This window comes from Sapajus apella, unplaced genomic scaffold (genome assembly GCF_009761245.1).
Source record: "Sapajus apella isolate SASKATOON/1434 unplaced genomic scaffold, GSC_monkey_1.0 scaffold32, whole genome shotgun sequence".
NCBI lineage: Eukaryota > Metazoa > Chordata > Mammalia > Primates > Cebidae > Sapajus > Sapajus apella.
In genome coordinates, this window is record NW_022436972.1 from 8688633 (window position 1) to 8701632 (window position 13000).

The 13000-nt window shown below is 33.2% G+C and overlaps 1 protein-coding gene across 14 annotated transcripts in view; it reads left to right on the plus strand.

The window, feature by feature from the left end:
* Positions 1–13000, plus strand: part of NBEA (neurobeachin) — a 713110-nt gene that overhangs the window by 89630 nt on the left and 610480 nt on the right. For all 14 annotated transcript variants that reach the window (XM_032294855.1, XM_032294857.1, XM_032294861.1 and 11 more), the window contains exons 2-6: positions 2464–2695; positions 6754–6854; positions 7111–7206; positions 10721–10842; positions 12384–12510. In XM_032294855.1, the coding sequence (XP_032150746.1) occupies positions 2464–2695; positions 6754–6854; positions 7111–7206; positions 10721–10842; positions 12384–12510 (678 nt within the window). The remainder of the gene's footprint in view (positions 1–2463; positions 2696–6753; positions 6855–7110; positions 7207–10720; positions 10843–12383; positions 12511–13000) is intronic.

Sequence of the window (13000 nt, forward strand, 5' to 3'; positions counted from 1 at the left end):
GCCAACAAGTCTCAGAAGCTCACCACAGCCCTGGACATAGTACCTGGGTATCACTGCTGGTTATTTAGGACCCAAGGGCTCTTCAGTTAGCAGATGATGAATGCTGCTAGGCCTGGATCCTTTCCTTTAAGGCAGCGGGTTTTCTTCTCACCCCAGTTGTATCTAGAAATGTTACAGAGGTAGAGCCTGGAACAAGGGCCTCATGACCTCAAGGTGCCCTATCCTTCTGTGGTAGAGCTGGTAAACAAGATGCAAGACAGACTCCTCCCTACTCTTCCCTCTCCTCTTCTCAAGTGGAAAGAAGGGGTTTCTTTGTGCAGTCTGGGATTAGGGAAGGGGTGATGCCAGCATTTCCTTGGCTGCCCCAGCTAGTATCTCAGTATATCCCATGGCACTTTAGTCCACTGGCTGTGGGTCTAGTTCAATACTAGGACTCACCTATGAGCTGCAGTCCTTATGGCCTAGACTGTCTTTCGGGTTTACTTAGACACCAAGAGCACTCTGGCCTTCAGTGGTTAGGTTGCAGGCACTCAAGTTTGGACCACTGGTATCAGTGATTCCCCTCTGGCTAGGGTTGGTTGAAATGACTTCTCCATGGGTGGACATCAGCTTAGTTTGGTCAGGTTTCTCTTTTTGCTCTGACAAGACAGCACTGAGTTCAGTGCCTCATAATTGCTCTGTTCTCCCTTCACCAGAACCCAGAGATGCTCTTGGCACCAAGCCATGCTGCTGGGGTCAGAGAGGGGTGGTGTCGGAGACTCAAAACTGTTTTTCCCTATTTTCAGTGCCTCTTCCAGTGATACGAGGTTAAAACCAGGTACTGTGAGTGCTTACCTGATTTTTGGTTCTTATGAAGATTTTTTTTCTGTGTAGATGTTTGTTAACTTTGTGTCCTTGTGGTTGCAGTAGGGGTAGGGGGACGATCTGTGGAGCTTTCTATTCTACCACCTTGCTTTACCTCCCTCCTAAAAAATATTTTTAAATGAAATTGTAATGTTTGCATGAACTTGCATGAAGACAGACTTCTTGTGTTTGGATCCTCGGTCTCTTACCAGTTTTGTAGCATTCTTCAACATACTTAAAATTCTGTGCCTATGATTCCTTATCTGTAAAATGAAGACAATAGCAGCTTCATAACAGATTTAAAATACTTAGAACAGTACTAAATGCTATGTAAGGTTAGGTGGTGGTATTACTACTATTTATCGTATTTACATTATACTCTGTGGTCATCTGTCAATATTTGTGAACACCTTTCATTGATAGGAAATTAATTCTACTTGTTGATCCTAACTCTACTCCCTCTCTGTTCCTAATCTTGTTTTTCCTTTGCCTCTTTTTTTCTCATCTACTCATATTTTATGTCTTCCTTCATGCTTTATATAACTTATAGCCACCTTCAGTGTTTTTTGGAATAAAGTAGTGTATGTATGCATAGATACATGTACATCTTTATTTCTAGAATTTAGCACTGTTAGTGTGTGGTCTTTATATTAGATGTTCATGTATTCTAGTTCTCAGAACAGTACGTTCTAGACCTTAATAAATGAATTATTTATTGAATGAACAAGGGAATTAATGACTTCAATTGTGAGGCATTTTATGTGATTATTATTTTATGCCTAAATCTTATTTTCTAGACCAAAAAGATACTCACTTTGACTATTCTTTTTAAGAATAATGCTTATAACTGAATGCAATTGTTCCTGTGTGATTTGATCAACAGAGAGTAAAGAGTCTTATTATTTCATTCTATGTATGTTTGTCTATTACTGTATTTAAAATACCAAATGGGAGGGGCAGTAATACTTTGGACTCATTTCCTGTAATGCTGAAGTCAAATGTGTTACTGTTAAATCAGCTTTCTTTACCCAATTCATATTTGTGCTTAAAAAAAAAACATCACAAGACCTTGTATATTTCTGTTCAACTTATTTTTTAACATTCATTTGATTATTTCAACATTTATTGTAAGTTGTATCAGTTCCATATTTCGTTATCTTATATATATGGTAATTAGGCCCCAGTTACATCTCTTTATCTGTAAGACTATTAATATCAAAAAAGAAAATGAATTTCATGCCTTAAAATTTATGCTTAGTAAATTCTGTATTTTCTGTTGATAATCACTTTTAAAGGCCAAACCTTCTTTTTAGGATTTTTTTCTGAGTCACACCCAGGAGTCACATGCTGAAGTTTGCTCTATTTTACTAGCTTTGAAATCATCCTTTTCCATTTATGTGACAATTAGATTTCTCTTTGGTAGTTTCAATGCTTACAATGCCTTTCACTTATCTGTAGCTCTTATGCTTTTGATCAAAATTAATTTTATACCAGAAGACTTGAAATTTTTTGGAGTAGTAGCTGTTCTCTCCTGCTCATCAAATTCTCGCTATTATTTTATTCTACTGTTATCAGTAACCTCCCATGTTAAGACTATTGTTTCTTTCTGTTTACTTTCAGCTGGTTGGTGGAGAATTTGACTTGGAGATGAACTTTATTATCCAGGATGCTGAGAGTATAACATGCATGACAGAGCTTTTGGAGCACTGTGATGTAACATGTCAAGCAGAAATATGGAGCATGTTTACAGCCATTCTACGAAAAAGTGTTCGGAATTTACAGACTAGCACAGAAGTTGGGCTAATTGAACAAGTGTTGCTGAAAATGAGTGCTGTAGATGACATGATAGCAGGTATGGGGTTATCTGACAGGAAAGTATAACTTAAATGTTTATAAAGTTTCATATACTCCTCTTTATATTCTATAGGTAATGTAGATTTGTTGATACTACTTTGATTTAAAATAAATGGAAATGTATGGAGATTTTACTTTTTATATTAATGGAAAACCTAAAGAGTGGAAGAAGAAAAATATAATTATTATAGTAGACAAACATAATTACTGATGTTGCTTTTCTAAATTTTAGAAAATTTCAGTACCATGGAGTGCTATGAAATCTATCAGAAAAATAAACATCTTTTTTTTTGCCAAGCTGGAGTGCAGTGGTGTGATCTTGGCTCACTGCAGCCTCCGCCTTCCAGGTTCAGGTGATTCTCCTGCCTTAGTCTCCTGAGTAGCTGGGACTACAGGCGTGTGGCACCACACCCAGCTATTTTTTTTGTATTTTTAGTGGAGACGGGGTTTCACTGAGTTGGCCAGGATGGTCTCCATCTCTTGACCTCGTGATCCGCTTGCCTTGGCCTCCCAAAGTGCTGGGATTACAGGCGTGAGTGACCACACCCGGCCCAACAGCATCTTTTTATGTAGTATTTTATTAAGCTTTTACATAATTAAAATACCATAATAGGTATTTTAGTTCTGTAAAATGAGCATTTTAGCAAATTCTCATACTTCTGTGCTCCTCAATCTGACACGTATGCAATTATGATAGGAGGTACTAAAAGCCTTAGATAAGCATGGTGTATCTTTTGGACATGTCCAGTTTGGAAGAAACTTTTGTATTAAAATAAACTAATAGATTATGAACTAGACCATAAAATTCACCAGGAAGTTAAAGATAAAAATACCAATTTTTGTGCTTTTTTGGGTTATTTCAAACAATAACTTTGAAATCTATAATTTTTGACCACCAAATCTTCACCTCCTTGCACACTCATTCTCCTGTGTGGCTAGTTGCATTTGACACACAAAAGTGTGTCAAATATTGTTCCAGGGCAAGTAAAGTTCCAGAAAATAAGATTAAAGTTTGAAATGTTTATTTTTTGTGAGCCATGAATCTTCACCCTAAGTATATTCTGACATAAAAGCATTTTCATAATTATAAAAGTGCTGATATTACTCTCCATAGTATTATATCCCATTCTGGAAAGTAGTTTAGATACCAGAGAATATGCTTCAACATTTTGACTCATGCATTTAATTAATTTTAAAATTAACAGAACAAACCATTAAACAAGAAAGAAGGGAATGAAAAATGGGTTAAAAAAGAATGCAAAATTGCAAAAAGAATGTTTTTGAAATTAAATACTTCCAAAAATTTCATTTTCTTAGAAAATATATTAAAAATCATATCTAATTACTTCAGGGTAGCATATATCTTTTTTTTTTTTTTTAAGAATAATTTGGCATTCCCAATATTGGGTACTGATGGCTAAGTTGATGAAAAATGAGATTAAGACTTCTATTTCTTAAAATACCTTTCTAATAAGATATATTAATAGTAGCATTTCTATAAATTCTAGAGTTATTTATTAGGAATTTATTTATATAAACTTATGTGTACATATGTTGTATAGAACATCATATGATCTTTCAATTCTTATATCTGAGCTTAAGTTCTTAATTTTTTTTTTTTTCGTACATTGACTGCTACTCTATGGAGTGCAGTTTAGAGAATGAGCCAATATTACATGCATAGTAATGTACTGGTACATAATTCATCAGCACTGAGATGTAAAAGTGACAGTGAGGGTGATTGTTCCATAGAAGTTCATATGTTGACATTGGTATTATACAAAGCTCCTTAATTCTCTTATCTTTCTCTCAATAATCATATTAATAACACAAAATATTCACTTTTTGTAATTTCTAGCCTTTCCCTTCAAAAGAGCTTGATGATGGAAGGATATAAGAAAAGAGAATAAATGTCAGAAAAATACCTCTGTCTTGCTTTTTCAATAGAGAAATTAAAATTTAAATATTATACTAAGGAAGAACTGGTAGCTACCACAACACTACTAACTGTTCATATCTGAATGTATTGTGGTATGTTAAGTTCAACAGGGTACTTTTTATTTAATAATATAGTAAAAGTATCACTAGAAAGTGGATAAATTAAACATTTATAGCAAATTGTAAGAAAAATTTTTGATCTTAGTATTTTTAAAAATAATTATTTCTAATTACTTTCAATCTTGTTCTCCAGAAAAGAAGACCTTCTATAATAGAATTAAACTGAGCTGCTTGGTTGTGTTACATATACAGTATATGAGTAATTAGTATTTTATTCTCTTTAAAAATAATTTCTAATTACTTCTAATCTTGTTCTCCAGAAAAGACCTTCTGTAATAGAATTAAACTGAGCTACTTGGTTGTGTTACATATACAATATATAATGAATTTTTTAAAAATTTCTAATTAAATACAAATATAATAGATTACTTTTTGTGACATACATAGGAGATAAGATAAAGATGAAGTCTTGTATAACCTGAAAAAATTTAAAGGTTGCCAATATTTTTAAAGTATTTTTAAAAAGTATTTTGTGTAAACCTTTAAGAAATCTGTAAAGGTTGCTATTGCAGCTAATTGCTTAAAAATAATTCATATTACATCAACATTAAATGGATTAAGAAAAAAATACTTGCTGTTAGTTTAGGATTCTTATGGTACTTGAATCTTTTTTAGAAACATACTTTGACTTAACATGTACTAATATTTTCATACATTTTTGTTGCTTAAGATGATGACATGTTTTATTTCATTAAAAAATCACTCTGAAAGTGGCATATCCATGATCACAATTTTATCATAGAGATTACTGGCTTATTGTATATTAAGTAAAATAAGTTAATTATTAGTTGATGAAAATAAGCATACTGTTTGAATTTTGAAATATACAAATGACAAATTTTTTTTACAGTCTCAAATTCATTATTAATCTGTGATATGGTATTGAATAATATACATTATATATCAATACCATTATTTCAGCTTCCCCTAATCTAACCTATTGTTGATTATAAGCTTTTAGAATATGTATGTGTATTGCTTTGTGATAACCTTTGTAGTATGTTTCATTCTTAAGTGCTTTAGAAATTGAGAAAATGAAGTATAAATGTTTAGATGTTCGATTTCTTGCAAAGAACAAGGACAGAACAGGTATTTATCACAATGTGTAGAGAAAGCAATCAGAAACGAGATTAAATTTATAATTTTTCTCATTATTAGGTATGCTGGTGTGTATGTTATATGCATATAAACACTCAAACCAGCATGATAGATACCACTAGTAATACATTTAAATTACACTTCTACTTATAGACTAGTATGTCTTTAAACTGCCTGGGTTTGAATGCTGATTCTACAATTTGCTAGGTCTGTGTTCTTGGGCAATGTGAATAAATTATCTGTGCCACAATTTACTCATTTTGAAAGGGGATAATAATGGTACTTACCTCATAGGCTTGTTAAGAAGATTTGTGAGGTTGGTTTCTGTAAACCACTGGGAATAATGTCTCACCTGGAGTAAATGCTAAAAATTGCTAATGGGCCAAGGAACATACCAGGAATATATTAAGAAGAGATAATTCTGAAAGACAATATGGTCAGCTGTTACTTTTTCATTTGACAATAACCAGTTTACAATTTTAAATCTTTGCACATTTGCATATTTTTACCTACCTTTACCAGCAGGCCATGTGTGGGGTGTGTGTTTTTGTGTGCGTGTATGTGTGTGTTCTGGGAATATATAAACTCTATTTTACATGTCTGCTTAGAGGCCTTAATTGCAGTAGTAATTTAATGGAGGAAAATCATATAATTCAAATAAATTCTTTTGGTTATTTAATGACTTAAAAATTGTTGATTGGAACTGCTATTCATGAGGACATTTAGATATATTATATATATATATGTGTATATACATATATATATGTATATATATATATATATGGAGGGGAAAAGAGAGAGAAGGAGATGACAATAACTTTATATCTTTCACAAAGTATATTACCTTGACAGATGACAGCTCATGACTAGAGTTCAGAATAACTTTATTTTCCTTTGAAGATCTTCTAGTTGATATGTTGGGGGTTCTTGCCAGCTACAGCATCACTGTCAAGGAGTTGAAGCTTTTGTTCAGCATGCTTCGTGGAGAAAGTGGAATCTGGGTAAGCTGTGGTCAGAGGGAAAGGTATTGAATATCAGTCCATTAATACTTAATGTTCAATAGTTTGTCTCTAGAGAGCTATATACTTGAATTTATAATGGAAATTGCTTTCCACTTAAATGATTTAGTAAATGTTTTGTAAATGATTTAAAAATAATTTTTCTCTAGTTAGAAAACAGTCCAGTGGCTAACGTGGTATATTAAGTATGATTGCTAAATTTGTACAATGACATTTCTTTCTTCTATTGTTTCCTCAGCCAAGACATGCAGTAAAATTATTATCAGTTCTTAATCAGATGCCACAGAGACATGGTCCTGATACTTTTTTCAATTTCCCTGGTTGTAGTGCTGCGGTAAGTTTTAAGTACATGTGCTGATTTTTATTTGTTTATTTATATTTAGGTCAACTTTAGTAAGGTTTAATTTATATATAACGAAATTTACCAGTTTAGAAAGCACAATTTGATGATGTTTGAAGTCATACAACCACTACCAATGATTTGAACAATTTCATCACTCCTCAAAATTCCTTTGTGCCGGTTGGAAGACATTCCCCTCCACTCAGCCTGTTTCTTATTACCTCTGATTTACTTTGTGTTTCTATAGTTTTGCCATTTCTAGATTGTCATATAAATAAAATCATACAGCATATAGTCTTTTTTTTTTCTTTTTTGAGATGAAGCCTTGCTCTGTCACCCAGGCTGGAGTTCAGTGGTGCAATCTCATCTTACTGCAACCTCTGCCTCCTGGGTTCAAGCAATTCTCCTGCCTTAGCCTCTCGAGTAGCTGGGATTATTAGGTGTCTGCCACTGCGCCTGGCTAATTTTTGTATTTTTAGCAGAGACGGGGTTTCATCATGTTGGCCAGGCTGGTCTCAAAACTCCTGATCTCCTGATCTGCCCGCCTAGGCCTCCCAACGTACTGGGATTGAGTCTTTGTGCCCAGACCGGTGTATAGTGTTTTGTGTTAGGCTTCTTTCACTTACCATGATGGTTCTGAGGTTTTCCATGTCGTAGTTTTAATTGCTGTTTTATTCTCTTCTTTTTCTTTTTGAGTAGTATTGCATTTTATGGATATACCACTCCTATCTATTCACTAGCTGATGGACTTTTGAGTTTCTAGTTTTGGGCTATTGTAAATAAAACTGTGAACATTTGAACACAGGTCTTTCTATGGACATATGTTTTCTTATCTCTTAATTAAACACCTGAGTGAGATTGCTGGGTTTTCTGGTAACTGCCTGTTTACTTTCATGAGAAACTGTGTAATTGTTTTCTATATTAGAACATTGTACATTCCCATCAGCACTATGAGAGTCCCACTTGACCTGCATCCTAGACATTTTCAGTCTTTTAAATTTGAGGCATTGAAATGGTTATGTACAATAGTCCTGCCTTATCCATGGGGATGTATGTTCTAAGACTGGCCTGATGGATACCTGAAACTGTGGATGCTACTGAACTGTCTATATAATATATACCATGGTTTTTTCTTCTACATACATACTTGTGATAAAGTTTGATTTACAAACTGAGCACAGTAAGAGATTAACAACAATAAGTAATAATAAAATAGAACAACTATAGCAATATATTGTAGTAAAAGGTTTGTGAGTACTGTCTCTCCTTCCCTCCCCTCCCTCATTATCTCTGTCTCTCAAAATATCTTACTTTATTGTACTCACCTGTTTTTAGATTGTGGTTGACCATGAGTAACTGAAACCATGAAACCACAGATAAGAGGGGATCTACTGTAATGGTACCTGATCATAGTTTTAATTTTGCATTTTACTCATGACCGATTATGAGCATTTTTCATGTGTTTATTGGTCATTCTTATATCTTCATTTGTAATGTTTCTGTTCAAATATTCTATTCATTAAAAAATTGGTTGTTTATTTTATTATCCTAAGAGTTCATTATATATTTGGAATGTAAGTTCATCTATTAGATAAAGGTAAAATATCTCCTTTTTTAAAATGTCAAGAAAACTTATGTTGTTTGATAATAAAGTGTTATTTATATTCCATGAGAAAACTGCCTAAACTAATTGCTTAAACATTAAAATCTGAAAGGTTAATATATGGAAAATTTTGATTCATTCGTAGGGTTTAACTTTTCATTTGAAATTGTGTGTGTATGTGTGTGTGTGTGCGCACCTGTACATATGTATGTGTGTGTGTGTATGTGTTTGTGTATTTTTTGAACAGCAAGCAGTTATAAATCTTTGACTACTTTGATATTATTCATTGAGCACCTACAAAGTGTTTTCTATATCTTCAGTCATTATACTTGGAGTGTAGATTGCATTCCTTATTCTTAAAGAACTCTGTTGGGTAGACCCATGCAAATACACCTTGTTAAAATAAGAGTTATAAATGGTACTGTAGATTTAGGTACTCAAAACTACAGGAATACAATTGAAAAGAGAAGCCAAGCTAGGTTAAAGTCCAGAAGAGCTTCACAGATGAGGAACCTATTAGTCTGCTATTAAAGAATAATTGAGATTTTTTTGGAAGGAAGAATGATTTGGATAGAAGCAACATGATATATAGAAAGAGGAACTGTATAAGAACAGGTGGAATAACTGGTATATTTAGGTGTCCTTTGGAATATGGGGTTGGGTAGTAGAGGAGGATAAAATCAAAAGGGTTTGTTGGAGCCTTAGCATGTAGAAAGAGTCTTGTATACCCTGAAGAAATTTAAACTTTATTCTGAATGCTGAATTTTTTTTTTTTTCTTCTGAGATGGAGTTTTGCTCTTGTTGCCCAGGCTGGAGTGCAGTGGTGTGATCTTGGCTCATTGCAACCTCTGCCTCCTGGATTCAAGTGATTTTCCTGCCTCAGCCTCCCGAGTAGCTGGGATTACAGGCATGCAGCACCACGCCCAGCTGATTTTGTGTTTTTAATAGAGATGGGGTTTCTTTGTGGTGGTCAGACGGGTCTCGAACTCCCGACCTCAGGTGATCCACCTGCCTTGGCCTCGCAAAGTTGCTGGGATTACAGGCATGAGCCACTGCGCCCGGCCTGAATACCTGAGATTTTTGATAATGGAAGGTCCTTGTTGTATTTGAGAAAGGCCATTATCAACAACATGAAGGATCTGTTTGGGGAACAGATGAATTTTAAAATCATAATGGGTAATTATCTTTTATGTAGAATATGGATAAAGTCTAGGAAAATAAATAAATACATTCAGATGTTTCTTGAAGTCAGGTGAAACAATAAGCTACTTTTTCATTTATTCCTTAGAATGGCTACATTTTATTTGATTGCTATTTTCAATAGAGACTTATATGATTCCTTTTCTGCTTATGAATGGATCGGAATCCTTTTTGGTTATAAATATCAGTTAAGTTTCTGAGCAATAAATGTCATATTTTGCCTTTCTTGGTTTCAATGTTGTTAGCATTATGAGTATTATCTGTATTTCTTCAATGCTGATTCCATTAACCTTCTCGAGCTCAGTCATTTTGGCTTTAAATATTCAATCTCCTTTAACCAAATGGATTACTACTGAAAACCTTGCATAAACCATAGAAAATTGAAACTCTGAGGCTTATGTGTAAGAGACTGTATGCTGATAAAACTAGATGGGGAGTTCTTGGAGTATAGTCTGAAACCCCCTGTGTAACCTAGAGATAAAATCTGATTCACTGAGTATTTGAAAGTTGAATGCTTCTATAATCAACAAATACTATTTAGGTGCACTTAGATTGTTTTATTAAAATACTAGCTTTTATTTTTTAGATTTGTTCATAATATTTATACTTTGATTGTTTTTCAATCTGCAAAAGCCATATTTGACCTTAGCTACTATCACATTTCCTTTAACTGATACTTTTGTACCTTTTCTCATTGCCTTGTAGGCAATTGCCTTGCCTCCTATTGCAAAGTGGCCTTATCAGAATGGCTTCACCTTAAATACTTGGTTTCGTATGGATCCATTAAATAACATTAATGTTGATAAGGATAAACCTTATCTTTATTGGTGAGTAATATGTTTAATTTTAGTACTTTTTTCTTTAAGTACTTGAATTCTATAAATATGTAGTCTCAAGGCAACTTAGAATATATACATGCTAAAACTATGAAGACACTGTAAATTAGTTTCATTTGTGTATGTATGTATGCATTTATTTTGCTATTGATTCTAGGTCATCCACCTCATGATTATCATTCTTTTTCATTTGCAGTTTAAGAGTCAAAGGTACAGACTTTCTGTCCCAGTCTCCTTCAGTGTGTATCAGTTGTGGAATTTTTAGTGAGGAATGCTGGTCCCTGAAAAAAATTCCAAACTTTTACCAGATTTCATTCATTTTATCTTTTTACTTACTTTGTTCTATGAGCATAACTGAAATGTGCTTTAAAAATTTTAATAATAGCTATGTAAGAAATTATAAGATTATTTAGTGTAGACAACTAGAATGAGTTGATCAACCCAATAATGTGTTGATCTGTAAGGAGTGAAAGCTTGGCAATTTTAGTATTCCAGTAATGCACAAGCACTGCATACTTACCAATAAGAACATCAAACATTCATTGATTGCCATACTATATGCTAAACATTTTGTTTACATACATGAATTTATTTAATACTTGCAATAATCCGAAATAAGAGTACCTGTGTTCAAGTGCTGGCTTCACCACCTACTATTCACCCTGTACTTCAACTCTAAAATGAGGATAGTAATAGTGCCTATCCCATAGGATTTAATGAGAGAATCATCTTTAAAGCTCTTTGTATAATGGCTGGCTCAGAAATGTGAGCATAGAAATATGTGAGCTATTACTACGTTCTATAAAATATTATATATGGATAATAATGAGAGTAAGTTTTAAATCAGCATCTGAACTTTCAGACATAAATGGGGTTGGACTTCAAAGTGGTCATTTGGGAGATCATACATTAATTTCAGTGGTACCTTCATTTTTCAATGATTAAACATTTTTCTACATGGTGATTAAATTTACAGCTCAGGGGAATGCTCCTCTAGAAGAAAACAACTGTATTTCATAGTTACATCTTTTTTAAACTAAAAATATACTGCTTTGCTCCATCATCAACTGCATTATTTATCAAAGTTGACTCTGACCAAATTTGTTTCTTTTTTCTTTTTTTTTTTTTTTTTTAAATTTGTAAGCTATTTTAAAAGATATACCAGAATTAGAGAGGAGGTTGTTATTTAAAATGCACTTTGTGTAAATGTGTTCTGTATTTGCTGACTGCAAATGGTCCTTAAAGGTAGATAAAGTCTACTTGGTGGGAGGCTTTTGTTGGCAATTGATTTGTTTTTATGTATTTCTGAGATTTTAGGTTGAAATACTGAAAGCTTCCATAGTCTTTTATTTCCTAGTTTAAATTTCTTATTTTAGTACATTTTATATATTTTTTTAGTTTTTATTTGTACATATTAAGCTCCTTCTACTGTCCAGAGAAATAAATTTGATTTTTATAAGAATGTTTAATAGCCATTAGTGTTTAGTTCTTTTTATCAGAGGATATTATACTATGCTCAGTTTTCCTTACAGTTTTCGTACTAGCAAAGGAGTTGGTTACTCTGCTCATTTTGTTGGCAACTGTTTAATAGTCACATCATTGAAGTCCAAAGGAAAAGGTTTTCAGCATTGTGTTAAATACGATTTTCAACCACGCAAGGTAGGTAGAAGTAAATATTTTTATAACTCACCTGTTATGACAGAATTCTTAACTTACCTTTTATGACCTCTGTAGTATTCTCTTTCACTGGTTTTCCTATGCTTTTAATGGTTTTCTCTTACCCTTGTCTGCATTTTCTGTTTACTTTTATATCTGATTTTTGTCTGCTATAAGATCAGTGTTTTGTTCTCTTATAGTGTATTTCCCTCACACTCCCTCATTATCTCAGTCTTATCTGTTCTTTGGCATTCTTTCGATAAATACTTATTATTTACTGAGTAACAGACACCATTTTAGGCATTAGGGATTTATAAATATTTGGCTTTTTTTTTTAAAGTTAAATGTTAAACACCGAGATTAAGCAAGGCACAGATACTTTTTTTGTAGGAGATTCACCTAATCCTAGTAGTTCTGATTCTTGTTTCCTGAGATTGAAGGTTTTGTTAATTTCTGATGCTTTAATAATGCTAGCTTCAAGGAGAAGAATGTT